The 19,213-nt window shown below is 41.1% G+C and overlaps 1 protein-coding gene across 2 annotated transcripts; it reads right to left on the reverse strand.

The window, feature by feature from the left end:
• Nucleotides 1-521: 521 nt before the first annotated feature.
• Nucleotides 522-19,055, reverse strand: vstm4b (V-set and transmembrane domain containing 4b). Of its 2 annotated transcripts, XM_061756252.1 has the most exons (8): nt 18,319-19,052; nt 16,890-17,297; nt 8,179-8,232; nt 7,923-8,030; nt 7,754-7,787; nt 6,495-6,619; nt 5,934-5,998; nt 522-4,797 (listed from the first exon to the last, which is right to left on the reverse strand). In XM_061756252.1, exons 1-8 carry the CDS (start codon nt 18,365-18,367, stop codon nt 4,672-4,674), a joined length of 969 nt encoding a protein of 322 aa, XP_061612236.1. In that variant the 5' UTR covers nt 18,368-19,052; the 3' UTR covers nt 522-4,671. The 2 variants fall into 2 exon arrangements, with proteins under 2 accessions (XP_061612236.1, XP_061612237.1); XM_061756253.1 differs by lacking the exon at nt 7,754-7,787 and having other exon boundaries at nt 4,661-4,797; nt 18,319-19,055.
• Nucleotides 19,056-19,213: the final 158 nt, after the last annotated feature.

Below are 19,213 nucleotides of genomic sequence, written 5' to 3' on the forward strand. Positions count from 1 at the left end.
AATGACATTTTTGTAAACAATATAAGATATTAATTTGATCATTACGCTATTAAACTTTCATCAATGGTTTGGTATAATGTGTTCTATGTGCTTGTAACTGCTGAATTTCCACATTGCAAATCTGTTTTTAAAATTTTTTTTTAATGTATTTCCTGGCCACAGCCAGTTGGACTGCATTGAAACACAACACCACATTTAACCCAATTGCAGTTGGTTATTTGAGATTTGCCACACATGGGACTAATTTTCCTGTCAGGGGGTTGCTATTAAATTATAGCATAATAAGAAGTAGGTGCTATGAGAACGTGTAGCTCTAAAAGTGTTAACAGTTAAAACGCCAAACGTAAAAATGTGATGTAGTAAATAGGAATGGTGACGGGGAATAGTAGTATTGTAAGGTTACAGTCTGTTCGGGGTTGTGCCCTTGTGAGTATGTTTTTACAATGCGAGGTGAGGAAAAGTTGGAGCTGGAGAGAGAGTGGTTGCCATTGTGCAGTTTTAAGTAGAAACCAGCCACAACCTTCAAACATACCTTACTTTATTGACTCTTTTACAACATACATTACAAAACAAACAAAGAAAAGTTACAAGGCCATACATAGTTCATATGCAAAAATACTGAGGTAATAAATCAAATAAGAAGTGTAATTTACTCTTACACACTTCTTATTGCACTTCCTCCCTGCTGGATGTCATTAAGAATACAGATTGTATATGCTACAACAATACAGATGCAGTACAAAATCCAATTTTTAGGTAAAACAAAAACTTACACATTAAGAAAAAAAAAATAATCAAACCATACACCAAAAAACATATGACTGTGATAGATGCTTTTAGTGAAAAACACACAAGCAAACTGACACACTATTGAATTTAAAGGTTGGAGCAGGGCAATGAAAGAGAACTGAGATGCTGAGAGGCCCCAATCACACACATGGTCCTTGTTAGTTGTTTCCCATTAAGGGCATTGTGGTTTGGAAGAAACTCTACATTTCACAGTTTTCAGGACACTTGAAAAAGGTCTCCAGTCACAATGGATGACAACTTTTATTCATTCAAACCATTGCCGAAACAGTAGAGGCTGAACTTGGCATACGGCAGAAAACACACAATGTTGGGGAACTGAAATGTGCACAAATTTGAATGTCAACAGCATTTCATAAACATCCACTCATATCTCAAAATGCCAGATTGTATTGAGTCACCAATAGTTAAAAAATAAAGTTTGATTTGAAGTAACAGTTCAAATCACGTTATATTCAGTGTAAATCAACTGCTACGCATTCTGAAACTAGGTAAATACCACATACAAATTGCTTAGTTTAATTTAATTGATCCAAAAACATTTTGGTAAGATTAGTAGCTGGTTGTTAAAATAAAGTGTACATTCACATGTCAAGTAAACACAGGAAAGTATTTTCTTTACATTTTTCAAGTGTCTCACAAAAAGATGACAACACTGTCAAAATGTTGACCTTGACCTGCAAACATTAACAATAAAAGGCTTTAATATGCATGCCAGGCCGCTAGTTGGTGATTTCATTTTAACTTGAGAATGCTAACGTTCAATTATCGGAAATATTTATTTAAATTTTTTTTTCCCCCAATACCCTCTTTCTTCCACTTGTAGGCTTAAAATTTGACAGAGGCAAATAGTCCATTCAACTGAGATGGAAATAATAATTGATGATTTGATTGTTAGAAATTCCCGTCATTTGTGTGGAATGAAATGTTGATTAATTGTCTCTTGAAGCCATTGAGGCAAAATGGAGTGCTGTTGTTGCTCAAGCAGTTAAATGAGCGTGATAAAAACAAGACATCAACTATTTGGAAATTGAGCTAAATCCACATTGATAACTGCTGTTATTGTGTTAAATACAACGCAATCACCCAAAACATTCAGATATTCACATACAAAAATAAAACTTAACAATTCATCGGTTAATTGATTGTTGTTGTATCAGTTTTCAGTTACAAATGGTATTGTAGTCACTGATGGTGTAGTGGTACATTCGCCTGACTTTGGTGCAGGCAGCGTGGGTTCAGTTCCCACTCAGTGACGGTGTGAATGTGAGTGCGAATGGTTGTCCGTGTCTATATGTGCCCTGCGACTGACTGGCGACCAGTTCAGGGTATAGTCCGCCTTTCGCCTGAAGTCAGCTGGGATAGGCTCCAGCGTCCCGCGACCCTAACTAGGATAAGCGGTGTTGAAAATGGATGAATGGATGGATGAAATGGTATTGTGTAAACCAAAAAACATCTTTCACGCATCATACAGTTAGTAATAAAATGGGGAATTTAAAAGTGACTATTACACTTGATAACGGGACCAGTGGGGGAGGAGAAGGAATCCGTTGCTTTTGCGTCTGGGTTTCAAATTCACAGTTGCTGCTTTTCCATGCCACAATCCAAAGATTGAAACGAAAATAAGAGATCTAAGCACTTTTACACTTTGGAGACTAGCATGGAGCGCTTATCACAAATACAAAGTAAACCTTATGATTTGAAAGTCTTCTTGGATTACACACATAGTGCTGTTTGGTGGCAGTTTCCGAAGATTTACGGCATTTGCTTTTTTTTGGTGTAGTTTATCGCACACGTAAATGCAGGCCTGTATTGATTTGTCAGTGTGTGCGCGCGTAGCTGCTAAATTGGCTGTTAAAACACAAGATGAAAGCGTCTGACAAAACTTGACAGTCGCAGGGGTGCAGTGTAAGGGCTAATCGCTACTTTCATATCAACTATCTTGAGTTGTGGTGAGTGTAAATTGCAGTGTGACACACAAAAACAGACGGCACACAGATGTTGCGTGGCAAGATAAGGCTGGGGACACACTCGAAGCAAATCTCATGTTTAATTGCATTGGGTCACATTCATGTTTGTGTTTATTGTGTGTGTGTGTGTGTGTGTGTGTCTGTCTATTGACGGAGTTTTATACAATGAACTTGCATGAGAAACAGCTGTTAGATGTATAACATTATATCACACAATTGTTTTTGCCCCCCTGCCCACTCCAGTATGAAGATTATATACAAAAAGCAAATGATGTGTGGCAGTAGTTTTACAGTTAGTCTGTCAACAAGCTAATGATGCCTCCTCTTTATTGGTTGGTAGCCTACGTTCACTTTTCCTTTCACAGTACTGTCCGTAATGTAAAACAAGACGTCAAATTTAACTCAAAATCTTGTACTGTACCGTCTACTCTGGGTTTATTCTTATTATATTTCAAATTTGTAACTATTATGCTGTGCAGAACTGTGTTATTAGGCAACTTCGCTAACTCAATGAAGCTAACTCGCTAGACATTGATCTTTTTGAACTCTTAATTTAAGACAACTGACTCTTTGCTAGCTTCACACTTGATGCCCAGACATAAGATAAATTCTTAGCGGGTACACATAATGGCAATCGGCCGAATTTGAATATTTATTTTTTCCCCCCCTTTCCATCGAATTAAGCAAAGGCCCAATTATCAGATGTCTACAAAAGATTAATTATATAATAATAACCTGTAGTATAGGGTGTGTTAAGAGTGATTTTTTTTCTCTCCCAATCTGCCCGGAATTATGTAGGGGTCGAAAATTGTAACTGTTCAACTTTAAATCATAAAATTCAATAATTACGATCGGAAATCTTAATGTGTGTGGTCAACGCCAAGTTCGGCCAATTCACGGACTCCGTGATCGTGATGTGAAACCAATTAGAGAGAGACCTGAAATTGGCGCTGTTTCCAGCCACAAAGAGAGGAGCAACTGTTGAGTGTTTGTCAAATGTGTCTCCCAAGTCATTCACAATACAAGTGACAAGGAAAAGCATTTGCAGCCACAATGTCCATCCATCCATCCATTTTCTGAGCCGCTTCTCCTCACTAGGGTCGCGGGCGTGCTGGAGCCTATCCCAGCTGTCATCGGGCAGGAGGCGGGGTACACCCTGAACTGGTTGCCAGCCAATCGCAGGGCACATAGGAACAAACAACCATTCGCACTCACAGTCATGCCTACGGGCAATTTAGAGTCTCCAATTCAGGCATGTTTTTGGGATGTGGGAGGAAACCGGAGTGCCCGGAGAAAACCCACGCAGGCACGGGGAGAACATGCAAACTCCACACAGGCGGGGCCGGGGATTGAACCCGGGTCCTCAGAACTGTGAGGCTGACGCTCTAACCAGTCGACCACCGTGCCGCCCAGCCACAATGTATTAACCAGAAATGCTACCAGAAAGCCTATTCTTCTCTATCCTGTTCTTCTATTTCTTTTTTTGTCGTATTTTCCAAAGCCTGAATGCCCTGTGGCACCATGCTGCCTCTCAGAGGACAGTCTTGGTACTACGACAGACAAGGACACTCGCAAGTGTCGGTGGAGATATTTGATGTGTACCCGGCAAGAAATCTCATGAATCTAATTTCTAAAATGTCAATGTTACTCGATAACCCGAGCCATTTTTGTGGTATTGCTGTACATCTCAACCAAGTCCGTCAAATATGCCGCCTTACCCCAATGTAAACATGAATGTCTTTACCTTTTAAGGCCTCATTAAAAAGTGATATCAACGTTTGTATAAAATTATATGTACAGTTTCAAATGAACATTTTCTATTACAATACAGATCAACACGCTATAAATTAACAACCCTATTTACATAAGGCAAAATTAGAAGAGGACTGCATTTCTATAGCTGCTGTTCCCCAAAAAGTATCTGAGCGTACACTGTGCCATTCCGCGACGCTTTTGCTTCTGGAATTGGCTTTACCAGATCCAACTCTGCGTAGGTCAGATTTTCCTCCACTATCTTAGGCTAAAGATAGGAAGAGAGAGAGGAGGGGGAGGATTAAGTATTGAGGGGCTCGGAAGGAAACGAGAGGCTTGGCAGAAAGCATGTAAAATGAGTGATATACCTGGTACAAATAAGGAGTGCAACTCACGATCAAACATACAGGTAATTATGATATTTTGCCAACAATGCCAATTGTATCAAGATACAGCTATTATGCAATAATCACTACAGTGGAAGAAAACTATCTGCCGGTATGTAGCTGGAGACGGGAAAATGTTATAGAAACATTTACTTTGACAGCAAGCATATAAAACATTAAATATGAAAATACACTGACATACACGACTATATATAAAGAAAAGACAGCTTACCAGAAACAGATTTTCATAGTTACCCACACAGTTTTCACATTTAGCCATGCAGTGATGACAGCCTATCATATTAAAAGGTCAGCCATAATCTTGACAATTATCGCTAATATACTATCGATATATAGCCATATTTTGATGCTTATATAGCAATACTGTATCATAACAGAAAGCAATATGATACATTGCAATATCGATATTTAGTTATATTTATATTGGGTTACAATGTGCATGGTAAACAGCTTATTTCAATAATAAAATAATTCATTTGATTTTGTTAATTGTGTAACATATACCGGTAATTGATTTAATTGTAATGAATGATGTGATTATTTAATAAAATAAATGTTGAATAAATATGAGATTTTTAAATTTCAACACGAAAGTATTATTTTAAATTTGGATTAATTATTGTTCATTTAGTTATAATTAATTCACCAATTATTTAATACAATGAAAACAAATGTTAAATGCATATGTAAAATATTTTTTGCAAATATATTTTAATTACTTTACTTCATCCATCCTAAAGCATCAAGTCATCATTAAAATAATATTACAGACAGTTACTTCTTTAAGATTTTGGGCTATCTGATATCAGCCATAAGAGGTATGTGATATTTTTACTCTCATGAGTGTATTTGACTTTGTTTACAGCACAATGGTTTACAGCACAATGGTAACTGAAAACAAATGGAAGTGATTATTTGGTTTTACCGTCATTTGGCATAATAAAATTGTGAAGATCAGCACAAGAGAACAATGTTTGGAAATATGATTAGTACTCACCAAAACTACTTTCCTTGGTTGCGGTTTTAAAAGTTTGGGTTTCCTTGCTTTGTCTCCAATAGGAACTGCAGGGGTGAAATAAAGGTTGGTGTTTTTTTGCCCACCAAATATGATGTGTGTTTAAAACAGCATGACACAGTACAATAAGCTGCGGCTGCGCAAATAAGCAACAATCAGCATTCTCTGGTCTGAAAAACAAAGCCCCAAACCATCAACTATTGCAGTCATGTGTTAGCAACTTTTATATTTCAGCTATTGATCAATGTTCCATTTGTGCGGAGAGATTAACACAGGAATAGATCTGATAGATTGCATTTCAGCTGATAATTACCAAATGCATCCAAGATGTGGTTTGTTTGGATTGAGTACGTCAGCTTCAGTCGACAAGGCCGTTACTCAAGTTTATACTTGGAAGAGGCTGCATGTTTGCTAACCAAAGCAGAATAAACTCAACCAAGTATAACTGTCATTTTTTACACTCATATATGAGCTATTTTTGCTTTAATTAGCTATTTACATGCCAGAATAAAAGGGGCTGGAACAGATGGAGGTCTTCTGCACCTTTTTCTGGTATCGCTGGTGGTATTTCATCTCTGTAATCTCTGCTCCTTTTCTTTCTGTATCGCCTCTCCTTCTTTGGCAAGGCAGGAGACACACTGACCACACTGGTGACAGTTTCTCCTGAGCTGCAGTGAAGAAAACAGAAAAAAACTATAATAGTTTCTTTACTCACGAGTCACGACTGCACCAAACTGTGTCTCCATGAATCAAATTCAACTCTATCAATTGGTAGAAACATAGATACCCATCATTCAATTTCTAAGGCACTTATTCTGTTCTGAATCATGGGAGCTGGGACCTATCCCATCTGACTTTGGGCAAAAGGCAGGTTACACCCTGGACTGATCGCCAGTCAATCACAGGGCATGGCTATATTAAGAAGTAGTTACGGTAACACATACAGTGGCCCCACCTGATCCAGTTGAGACACGGTGTCAGGGTGGACGACTGGTTAGCACATCTGCCTCAGAGTTCTGAGGACCAGCGTTCAAATCCCGGCCTTGACTGTGTGGAGTTTGCATGTTCTCCCCGTGCCTTCGTGGGTTTTCTCCGGTTTCCTCTCTCATCGCGAAAACATGCGTGGTAGGTTAAATGAAGCCTCTAAATTGCCTGTAGGTGTGAATGTGAGTGCAAATGGTTGTTTGTTTATATGTGCCCTGCAATTGGCTGGCGACCGGTTCAGGGTGTACGCTCAGAGATAGCTGGGATAGGCTCCAGCACACCCGCGACCCTAGTAAGCGGCTCAGAAAATGGATGGATGGATAGATATATGATTGATTCATTTACTTTTGCCTCAAACATATTAGATTAAGATTAAAATTAAGACGGTCAAGCCTTCCTTTCTGTTCTCCTGTGCTTGTGTGGGTTTTCTCCAGGTAGTCTACCCTTTAGGTGAACAGAAGACTCAAAATTGTCCAGCGGTTTCAGTGGTTGCATTTCTATATGTGCCCTGCGATTGGCTGGTGACCAGTCCAGATTGTACCCCGCTTGTCACTTAAAATCATCTGGGATAGGCACTAACCATTATACACGACCTGACCTCGATAATGGATGAATATGATGAATACAGTGTATTTTTGAAAGTGGAAAACCTCTGAAGATGGAGTTCATTTGTAATAAAAAAGTCAACATAAACCACAACGTGGCAGCCAAAGAGCCACATTCAGACTCGTCATTGGACAAGATCACCCCCCCCCCCCCCCACCCCACCCTCCTGTGATGACATTTTGGAAACAATATATATATATATAAAGTCTTACCTATTCCGAGAGCTTTTGACTAAGTGGTAATTATCTACAAAGAAGAGACAAAATCTCAGTTAATTAGTTGGTGAACATACAGAAGAGTTATAATAATAGTGTAATAGAAACAGAAGGCTAGCTATAGAGGTCAGGTCCGTAGTGAGAGGTTTGTTCTCTGTCTGCTGACCTTTTAACCGCTGCTTCCTCTGTATGCACTGGCAGGTTACGGTCACTGTGAACATGCACATGCACAGCAGTCCCACGGAGCAAATCAGTACAGCACAAAGGTGAACATCTGAAACATACACACACACGAAAAAAATGAGGAAAAAAAGGGATGTTTCTGTGTTTTATTTTAAGAAGTGTATCATTTGGGTTGGGCTATTTTTGCCACACACATATGCACACACACACACACACACATTATAAATATGACGACTTACCTTCAAACAAGGTCCACAGGCTGTCTTTGGCCTCTGTGGCCGGAAACACATGTACTACACGGGGGGAAGAAAAAAACCACACACACAGTGAAAAAGGAAATATGTAAAGTCTGTAGTCATGACTGTGGCCAGACTAAATTTACTGTTTAAACAAAGCCACATTTAGCACTACTACTACTTGCGGTTTCATATAAATATGAGACTGGTGTGACACAGAAAGGTGTATGTTTGACTCGTGTAGACTGTTAACATCAGTGATCCTTTAAAAATGACGAATGCTTGTGTCATTTTTACAGGATACATTTTTTGTTGGAACAATTAAAAATGTCCCAGATAACCTTGAATATACTCAGATGAGGCGGCATGGTGGAAGACTGGTTAGAGCGTCAGCCTCACAGTTCTGAGGTGCGGCGTTCAATCCCCGGCCCCGCCTGTGTGGAGTTTGCATGTTTTCTCCGGGCACACCGGTTTCCTCCCACATCCCAAAAACATGCATGCATTGGAGACTCTAAATTGCCCGTAGGTGCAGTGTGAATGGTTGTTTGTTTGTATGTGCCCTGCGATTGGCTGGCAACCAGTTCAGGGTGTACCCCGCCTCCTGCCCGATGACAGCTGGGATAGGCTCCAGCACGCCCGCGACCCTAGTGAGGAGAAGCGGCTCAGAAAATGGATGGATGGATACTTAGATGAAATTTTCCTAGGGCCCCATCCACACATGTTCTATGACTAATGTTACAGAAGAATAATTTGATAAAGATAGAACAATAGAAAAATAGAACATTCTGAGCGGTATTCATCTAACACAATTTGTTTCTACAATTGTGGTTGTAGTTTGCAGTGGTTTACAACTGCACTGCATCATGCTGAGACTATTTCAAACACAAACAAAATTATGTCCAACTTTTACATAAAAAAATACTTATTGTTGACTCCATCTTTAAATATTTATGGATTAATGTCCAGTATAAAATAAAAAAGAAAGACATCATTCAATACTTCCATACTTGAACTGGTTTTAGAATTGTGTCCAAAATGTATGTTCCTACATATTTAGGTTAACCATGGCCTAATGCCAGTGGCGGGCCACACATTTGGCACAGCCTGACTTTATTGTGGACCCTCTAGATGACTATGTGAAGCAAATTTGAAATCTAAAGACACAATCTCAGTGCTAATAAAGTTTAACTTACACTGACCAGGACTGCTGATTCTGAATGTCGTGGGCAGATTACATTGACATGTCACCAAGAGGTTGAAATGACAATTGGATTGGATAGAAAAATCTAACAGCCACATAAATACATACTGTAAGTGATGTAGCCAGGAGAAACACTATGAAATGAAGACAATAGCTGATAGGAATTAAGGTTGTAAATGTATTCTTCTGAGACTGTTTAGGCCAGCAGAGAAGAGCTTGCTGACGGCTCATCACTGAGTATCACATTGTTATAGAATATACTTTCAAAGTGACATCACTTTCACCATGCATAATTTCATCACATATGAGATGATCTCATGAAGCATTACAAACAAATAGCAAATGATGTCATAGAGTTAGATTAAAGCTGATACTGCAGCACAACGTACACTGTTGTGGACCATCTTGGTTACTACAACTGTAACCATGATGCCACTATTGACAATAGTTGTACTTTGATATCAGTGCTGTGCAAATTATTTGTAAAATCATCATGATTAAGCCTAAAGTACAGCAGGCGCTGCATGAGAAAAACACATTTCACCACCAACTGCTTTCTAAACAGGCATTTTATAGACCGGTTCCTTGAACCCAAGGTAAGCCAATGCAAACTGCAACTCATTTAAACACATCTGTCATTGAGTAGCGGCCATCGGGTGATGTTTTTAATACACGTAACACGTAATGATGTATTGGAATGTGATGTCAGTCTCTTATGTCATTACATGGTTTTGGAGTAGGCCCAATGTTTCAGTTTACATGAAGGTTTCTGTATGTCCTTAGCTGGCTAGTATATTCCAATAGAGCCCCATAAAGATGTAACTGGTCTCACACAAGCAGCTATTTAACTTCTCCACATTAGTCATTTTGTTATCACACCTAATTTGATTGGGCTCACGTTCCCTAACTATGGACAAGAACAAGCTACAGGTAAAAGTGTACATTTGTCACGTCGAATTTACATACCAAAATATACATAAGGAACATAACAATTCATCTTGTTACCAGATTTTATGAAGACTAAAGATTGTCTTCTTGAGAGAAATATGTCCATTTTTGCTCAACCAGTGTCCCGCAGCAGAATGTTACTTTAAAGGTTCCACGCTATGTTGACTCTTAATATACTCCGACTACTAACACTAAGACTGGGGGTGGTGGTCCCCCTTTTTAAGAAGGGGGACCGGAGGGTGTGTTCCAACTACAGGGGGATCACACTGCTCAGCCTCCCTGGTAAGGTCTATTCAGGGGTGCTGGAGAGGAGGGTCCGTCGGGAAGTCGAATCTCAGATTCAGGAGGAGCAGTGTGGTTTTCGTCCTGGCCGTGGAACAGTGGACCAGCTCTACACCCTCGGCAGGGTCCTCGAGGGTGCATGGGAGTTCGCCCAACCAGTCTACATGTGTTTTGTGGACTTGGAGAAGGCGTTCGACCGTGTCCCTCGGGGAGTCCTGTGGAGAGTGCTTCGGGAGTATGGGGTACCGAACCCCCTGATACGGGCTGTTCGGTCCCTGTACGACCGGAGTCAGAGTTTGGTCCGCATATCCGGCAGTAAGTCGGACTCGTTCCCGGTGAGGGTTGGACTCCGCCAAGGCTGCCCTTTGTCGCCGATTCTGTTCATAACTTTTATGGACAGAATTTCTAGGCGCAGCCGAGGCGTAGAGGGGGTCCGGTTTGGTGGCCTCAGTATTGCATCTCTGCTTTTTGCAGATGATGTGGTTCTGTTGGCTTCATCAAGCCGTGACCTCCAACTCTCATTGGAGCAGTTCGCAGCCGAGTGTGAAGCGGCTGTGATGAGAATCAGCACCTCCAAATCTGAGACCATGGTCCTCAGTCGGGAAAGGGTGGCATGCCATCTCCAGGTCGGGGATGAGATCCTGCCCCAAGTGGAGGAATTCAAGTATCTTGGGGTCTTGTTCACGAGGGAGGGAAGAATGGAACGGGAGATCGACAGGCGGATCGGTGCAGCGTCTGCAGTGATGCGGACTTTGTATCGGTCCGTTGTGGTAAAGAAAGAGCTAAGCCGAAAGGCGAAGCTCTCAATTTACCGGTCGATCTTCGTTCCTACCCTCACCTATGGTCATGAGCTGTGGGTCGTGACCGAAAGAACAAGATCCCGGATACAAGCGGCCGAAATGAGTTTCCTCCGCAGGGTGTCCGGGCTCTCCCTTAGAGATAGGGTGAGAAGCTCGGTCATCCGGGAGGATCTCAGAGTAGAGCCGCTACTCCTCCGCATTGAGAGGAGCCAGATGAGGTGGCTGGGGCATCTGATTCGGATGCCTCCCGGACGCCTCCCTGGTGAGGTGTTCCGGGCATGTCCCACCGGGAGGAGACCCCGGGGACGACCCAGGACGCGCTGGAGAGACTACATCCTTCGGTTGGTCTGGGAACGCCTCGGGATCCCCCCGGAAGAGCTGGATGAAGTGGCTGGGGAGAGGGTAGTCTGGGCGTCCCTGCTGAAGCTACTGCCCCCGCGACCCGACCCGGATAAGCGGTAGAGAATGGATGGATGGATGGATACTAACACTAATTACTTGATATTTTTTTTTAGATAAAATGGAAGTACAAGGGGACGGGCAACACAATGGTCCAATTCGTAAGTATTTAACTGCTTACCAACCTTTCAGTGCAAACTGTTGTATGCTATGCTTGTTTTTAAAATGAACATATCATCGATGTTACAGGCCACCGTTTCCGACGAAGATTAGGACGAGGAGCACCAAATGTGGGAGCCCTCAGAGTCAATGTTTGTGTCTCCAACCAGGAGATCACTATTTCCTTTCAGGTGGTGCCAACGCCACCTGGGGACGGTGACAATGAAAACAATGCTAATGATGCCAATACTGAAGAAAGTGAAGACATTGACCATAATCCTAGTCGTGAAGACAATGATGGAAATATTGAAAACAATGACAGGGATGCCAATATTGAAGACAGCAATGAGAACAGTGAAGACACTGACCATAATCCTAGTGGTGAAGACAATGATGGCAATATTGAAAACAATGACAGTGATGCCAATATAGATGATGACAACGATAACAATAATGAAGACAATGATAATAATGAACACGCCATTGCAAATATTGAAGACAACGATCCTAATATTGAACACAATGATAGTGATGCCAGTGTTGAACAGATTGACAGTGATGCCAGTGTTGAAGATGCTAACAATGACGGCAATGTTGAAGACAATAACATTGAGGCCAATATGGAAAATGACAATGATCCCAATAATGAAGACAGCGTGGCATCAACTGAAGATAGTGGCAGCAATGCAACTAGTCTCCAAAGTGAAGATCACACCGCTGAAAGTCCAGAATTCAACATTTCAATGGGCATCATGCCATTTCCACACGGCAATATCGCACAGAACATTTTTGTCGAATTCCACGGAACAAATACAGACGGCTTTGTAAGTGACAATGAAAACAGCGACAGCGAAAGTTCATTGGAATAAAATATGGAAGGACTATGACATACTGAAAATATTTTCAACAATATCAACTAATACCGGGGGTGGAACGAGCTCAGTTCTTAAGGACTAGGCTTTTGGACCGGAGTGTCTAAAATCTGCCTGCAAATAAAAATAAATGTATGGTAAAATAGATGCTGGGGTCAACACAATCCTGGATCATCATTCAAAAGATGACAGAAGAGTGAAGAAAGTAGGACTGCAGTACGGTTTTTCTACAAATGCAGAAGGCCAACACTGAGACTTGGGTCAGTTCAAGAATCCTCCATTGAATTGGCACTTTATATATAACGCTGACTTGAGTTGACTAATTCGTTAGGAGATACGATGGCTAGGAGTAACTAAACACCCAAGAAGGAAGAAGCCCTTTGAATGTATCAACATAGAACTGAGATTGGTTGAGAAACTACTGCACATGATAGATGTGGCTAAAGTGGAATACACATAAACTGACAATTTGGTATAATGTAAGCATTTTCTCATAGTTAGCCAAGGCCCAATTATTGGATGTCTCTAAAAGATTACCCTGCAGTGTGGTGTGTGTTAAGATCGATTTTTCCTCCCTGATCTGCTTGGAAAAAAACAGTCATGGCTGACAATTGTAAATGTGTTCAATGTGTTTACGATGGCAAATCCTTTTGCATGTGGTCAACACTGAGTTCGGCCTAGCCAAGGACTAGCCAAGGCCATTTAAGAAGTACCCTGAATTTTGCGCTTTTGTCGGACACAAATAAAGGAACAAGTGTTGAATGATTGTATAACATCTCCCAAGTCATATACCTCAATAAACTGACAATTGGTGAAGAGTTTACAACAGCAACTTAGTTACCAAATAAACTAAGAGTCAGCCTAGCTTCTTCAATTTTTTTTCTACTTCTACTCTTTTCTATCTCTTCGTATTATTTGTCATTCCGGATGTGCTGTAGCACCATGCTGCCTCTCACAGTCATTCTTGGTACTACGACAGACATCTGGTTCGGGGGAGGAGATTGTCGCAGTTATCGCTATGTGTTTGGTGTGCTCGAGTACACCAAACTACAAGCAGTAAAGTTTTCCTCGTCAAATCGGATGAAATGTTAAAAATTGGTGAAAAGTCTATGGACGAGACAACATGAGACACCAGTTGTGACACAAGCTGTGTGACTGAATAGTTATAATCCCTGTAATAACGGCCCCTGGGTTTACATGAGTTGGTTACCTGTCTGTGGGGGATAAAGTTTTTGTGTGGAATAGAATTAAAGGACATCACAAAATCACTATAGTTGCTGTGAGTTCAGCGTGTGAGCCCCGAATTGCTCTTGTCAGTGTGAAGCTGCATGCACTGAAGCAATGTTTATCAATCGCAATCATTCAATAAAACTGCAATAAAACTCCTTCTATGCCCATTGAGAATGAGCCCTCTATTTTAAAGAGCTTTAAAAGACTACAGTACATTAGACTAGAATGAACGAGTCAACCATTAGAGGAACAGAGTTGTTTGTTTGGCGCTGGCGGCATCTGCACACTGATGTGGACTGGGGTAAATGATGTGTCTGTATTCATCGTCCACTTTTTTTGTATTCCAATTGACTGATCGTAACAGAACTCTCAGTTATACAGCGTTTAACATGCAAAGTTGTGTATACTTGCAACCCGGAAAACAAACTTGTTTGCCACTTGGAGAATATTCATATTTCTTAGTAACTTTCATCTTTCTAGAACATGTTTCCGCCTTTTGAAAGGATAGCAGAGCATTTTACAAACTGCCCTTGCTAAATTGCAGATACCCACTTGCATTACCTACAAAAAATACATCATCTCAATATCCCAAGTGAAATCTGCTCTCTTTCAGTGCCGACGCTGCGTGGAAGACTGCATGAGGAAACACCTGGTTACATGATGTCATTGGGCCACAGGGATTCCATCAGTCACATACAAAAGCACTCATGCACATAAAGGATCACTCTTCCGGCTTGTCCTCATTAGAGTGAGCAAGAGTGATTGAGGTGGAAGCTTATTTTTGCAGTTAACTAGGATTAAGTTTTCTTTCATTTGAATCCATTTTCATGACCCCAAATCAATTAGTTCACAACAGACATTTTTGATCAGCAGAATTTATATTTTATGCTAGCATTAGGTAGTTTCAGTTACTCTTGTGCCTGGTGAGTTGTTGCTTGGTAAAGTACATAGGAGCCAAGAATAACTGTGCCCTAGGCAGAAAAAAATAAAATAAATCATGTTACACAATAAAATCTGAGCAACTGAACTTGAATAAAGTAAACATGCACTTCCTTTTTGAATTTTTGTTTTCATATTTTTTGTTATGTCTTACGATTGAATCACTGTATTAAATGTTAAATGTGCATGAGAAAGAAAAAAAATGGAACAGTACTCACTCCCCACCTTATACAGAGGGGCTTCACCTAACTACAACATTCTATTGTTCCATTTCTGCTAAGTCTGTCTGCACTCTGTGGCCTACATTGGGAAGAAACTCTTTGACGTGGCCAATGTCAACAGCTCGCGTTCAGGTCTGCGTGCTGGCCCGACTCAAACTTGGCCCACGACTCCGTCACCGAAAGTCACAGCCCACAGGATCACACATCAATGGAAAATTGTGGTGACTGAGATCTAGCATTTTATGAAAGGCAAGAGAAAGTAACAGTTTTTGTCTGATCTCAGCTAATGAACGGAAAACACAAGGTATTCTTCCATCACATTTGCAAAATCTTGCTGGTAAACTCAATATTATCCTGTTCATCCTCAGAAAACATGATTAAGAAGATTTTTAATGCAAGATGAGGAATGCCACAAAGACTGCTCTAAAGATTATGATGTGAATGTTGACTTTTGTACACTGAAACATCAGCAGCTTAGACCTCACCCTTTAGTGAAATTGCTAATAATTTGTCATAATAATAATACAAAAGGCACATTGGCATATCCAATTGAAAGGACCGAACTAACCAAAACAACTTTTTTTCCATCCAGCTATCAGTCTAAACTCACACCACAACAGTTCCGTATGTGAATCCTGACCACCATCAAGATTTTGGGGGATTGCTATTATATGCTTTGTTAAGATAAATGAAGTGAGGACTAAAATGATTAAAAAACCGCTGGAGTTCTTTCTTCATTTCTCTCTTTGGGGCATGGATTTATACCAAAAACAGTTGTGGGAGCATCTCTTAGCAGTGACACACAATTTGTGTGGGCATTGTATTTTTAATTGGGTAGCTCAATTGACTTTAATGCTATTTTATCCCACAATTTTAAGACTATTGGTTTAGCAAACTGAAACTTCTGGTTGAGCATGTGCCATGCAATAACAGAAAGCTGAACAGATGAAGATTTGGGATGAAAGCAAATGCCACTTTCTTTTAGGAAAGTTAAAAGGTTTCTGTGCCACATGTGTCATCTGTTCCGCTCAGTGAGTCAGTAAAAGCAGCACTAAAACCTCACACTGCCTCTGCTCATACTTCAAGTTGATCTCCTCTGTCAAAGCCGCAACTTACTGCCGCGGATGATCCTTTTATATCCAGGTTGGATCGCAACCAGTGACACCAAAGCAGGAAAATGCATTTTGCTTGCAAGAAACATTTGCAAGAGTTCTGATGGTTACGGGCCTACAGATATTTGTCTAACCTACTGTCGCATTTGAATGATTTTCAGATGTTTTGCAGTGCTGGTATATACAGCGTATGGCCGATGGTCAATGTCATCTTTATTGCTCTTTACTAATGGAGACAGTTTCGTCGTAAAACCTCAAACAGCTTGATCACATCTGGGAGCTCTCTAGCAACATCTGCAGCTTCATAGCACATCTCTGTGGACCAACGTGTTAAAATGTAGTTTGGCTTCTATCAAAACAACATTTGACAATGCTTCTGTTGCGCTGACTGAAATAGCGGTCGAAGTCCCGCCCTACATAACGAATGCAGCAAGGTCATCCAACTACTAATTTTAACCAATAGGAACTATCACGGCTATTGGGTTCTTGTTGTGAGAATGAAAGGGAGGTACAGAGGTTCCTAACTGATACAGAGGTTCCTAACTGCTCACCTCTGAGTTCAGTTGTAGCCGTGGAATTAGACGAGGCCTTCCAGCGATCCTGTTGCTTTTTGAACTCCTGAACCCGACATATGTATAGACCTCGGTCCCCCTCGGACACATTCAAGATCAACAAGTCAAAGATCTTGCCCTGCTTCACCACCGTCAGCTTCATCTTGGGCCACGAGAAACTCTTGGTGTAGTTTCCATAGAAGCGGGCCTTTCTCATGTTGACCCGAGCGATGAGAAGTTCGTCATCTGGCCGGTCTGAGCCGGCCGGCAGGAAGGTCCATTTCACGACGGGCAACGCGGAATTGCGCCGCCGCTGGGACACGACACACGAGAGTGTGACGTTTTGGCCCTCCTGGACCACCGTGAAGGGGGAAGGAGTGATGGTAACGTTGATGGCGGAACACAAATCTGTTGAAGTGAAATTTGAACAGGTAAAATTTTATTTTTATGTCACATTTTTGAACAGATTACACTCTTTGTCTTAATGTTCTGTTGTGTCTTATTTACACAGAAAAGCTTTCTTGTTGCACTCTCACTTTGTCTCTTCAGTAAAAAGCCATGGTGAAAATCTAAATAATTGACGGCCGCCCGAAAATGGTTTGTAATTGCCTATAGATGTCACAAGATGGCGGCAAAGGATGTCTTTTGTCTAAATGAAACTCCTCTACTCACTTCCTCAGCACCAAAATGCCACCAAACGGCGCCATAGAAGTAGTTGCATGAACAGTAAATAGGTGAGTTTTTCAGTGAATTTTGGAGGATACGTTTCCCCCAAAATCTGAGGAGAATTTGCGAATGCCGAATATGCTCAGTCTACTGTGCTTCAATTGAACAAGTATTAGTCATGACATCGTTTCCTTTCAGAAAATCTGTATTGATTAGCCACAATATTAAGAATTACATCTGCACAACCAGTTGAAATCCAATACAACACTTGTAACATTAACTCAACTTAAAGTTCTTAAGTCAGAGAGGTATTAATTAAAAGTAAAAAAAATTTCATTGTGGTTGTTGGTGTTTGCAGTGGCATTTGCATTGCATTGCATTACTGTATATGGACATGTTTTTCCTTGTGATGACTTACAACACTAAATCTTGAGGAACAAACTGTATAGTTGCACGTCATGAAACTGCCATATCTTTCATGCAAACTGTGACACGCATTAATAGTTTTGACATGACCTGAGATGATGTACACTCACAGGAAAAAGCAAAAAGGCATTTGCTTTCCTGTCTACAAACAGATTCAACATATAGTTTTGCCCTACCAGGGCACCCAAAAAAAAAATGGACAAAAATGACTATATCAACTGTTATCAATAAATATCAATATCAATAAATCTCTCCTCTCCTATTAACTCATTATCTGATCTTTTCTGTCTTTGTCGCATCCATTTTGAAATTTCAAACATTTGTGCATCTCTCCTACCTCCAAACAATGCTTGAACCAGGAGAGCCAAGACCAGAGAGGAGACCATTTTCCACGACTGCAGCCTCCATAAACCTCAAGTTCAATGGTTCTGAGGAAAAGAAGCCCAAAGTTTCCTCCGCCCCCTTTTCTTCTTCTTCTCTCCCCTTTCCCCCTCCAACAGAGAAGTGTAATATGAAACACTGCACTCTGCTCAGAACCTCCCCAAGCCCTCCCCCATGCTGTCTCAAACACAGTGAGGGAACATTTGACATCTGCACATGCACACGAACACACTCACACAAACACACACAGGCAAACTTACACACTATTTGAAGGTGAGCACACACATGCATTCTTTGCATCTGGCAAATGGTGGGGGGGGGAACGTGAGTTCCTGCGTAGGATGGAGGGCAGCGAGGAGTGTCTGGTGGGGTTTGACGCCGAGAAAATCACACTTCCAGCTGTGGAGAGCGGTGGGCGAAGACCTCAGTCAGGGCTTTTATTTTAGACAACGGAGGGGGTGGCAATGGGTGAATTAGTCTGTGCTTGTGTGTGGCCCTCGGTTACTCCGAGAAATAGGTTGGCTGATGCTCTACATAAGGGGTCACCAACATGGTGCCCGTGGGCAACAGCACCCTGCCAAGGTCCACATAAGTAGCCTGCGGGCCTGTTCTAAAAATAGCTCAGCCGTGATGGGACATTGTGATTTCCGGGTAATGTCGGTAAAGTGATAGTTTGAAACTGTAATAACTTGTGGAGATTTCTAAAAGTAGTGTATTGCATATTGATATTTCCTACCTTGTTAAAGCATTCTTGATTAAATTTGGAAGAAACCATCAATATGATCAGTCTTCACACACATCATTACTTATTAATAATAACAGAGGATTAAAGGTTATTTGGGCAAATCTGT

This window comes from Phyllopteryx taeniolatus, chromosome 19, assembly GCF_024500385.1.
Source record: "Phyllopteryx taeniolatus isolate TA_2022b chromosome 19, UOR_Ptae_1.2, whole genome shotgun sequence".
Taxonomy (NCBI): domain Eukaryota; kingdom Metazoa; phylum Chordata; class Actinopteri; order Syngnathiformes; family Syngnathidae; genus Phyllopteryx; species Phyllopteryx taeniolatus.

Bases quoted from the DNA above. Each gene is read 5' to 3' on its own strand.
- vstm4b (XM_061756252.1), bottom strand. From the start codon at position 18,367: ATGGTCTCCTCTCTGGTCTTGGCTCTCCTGGTTCAAGCATTGTTTGGA. The intron at 5,999-6,494 runs GTGCAGAAGACC...TCACCCCTGCAG, and splicing joins ACCAGCGATACCAGAAAAAG to TTCCTATTGGAGACAAAGCA. The intron at 4,798-5,933 runs GTGAGTACTAAT...TCCTATCTTTAG, and splicing joins AACCAAGGAAAGTAGTTTTG to CCTAAGATAGTGGAGGAAAA.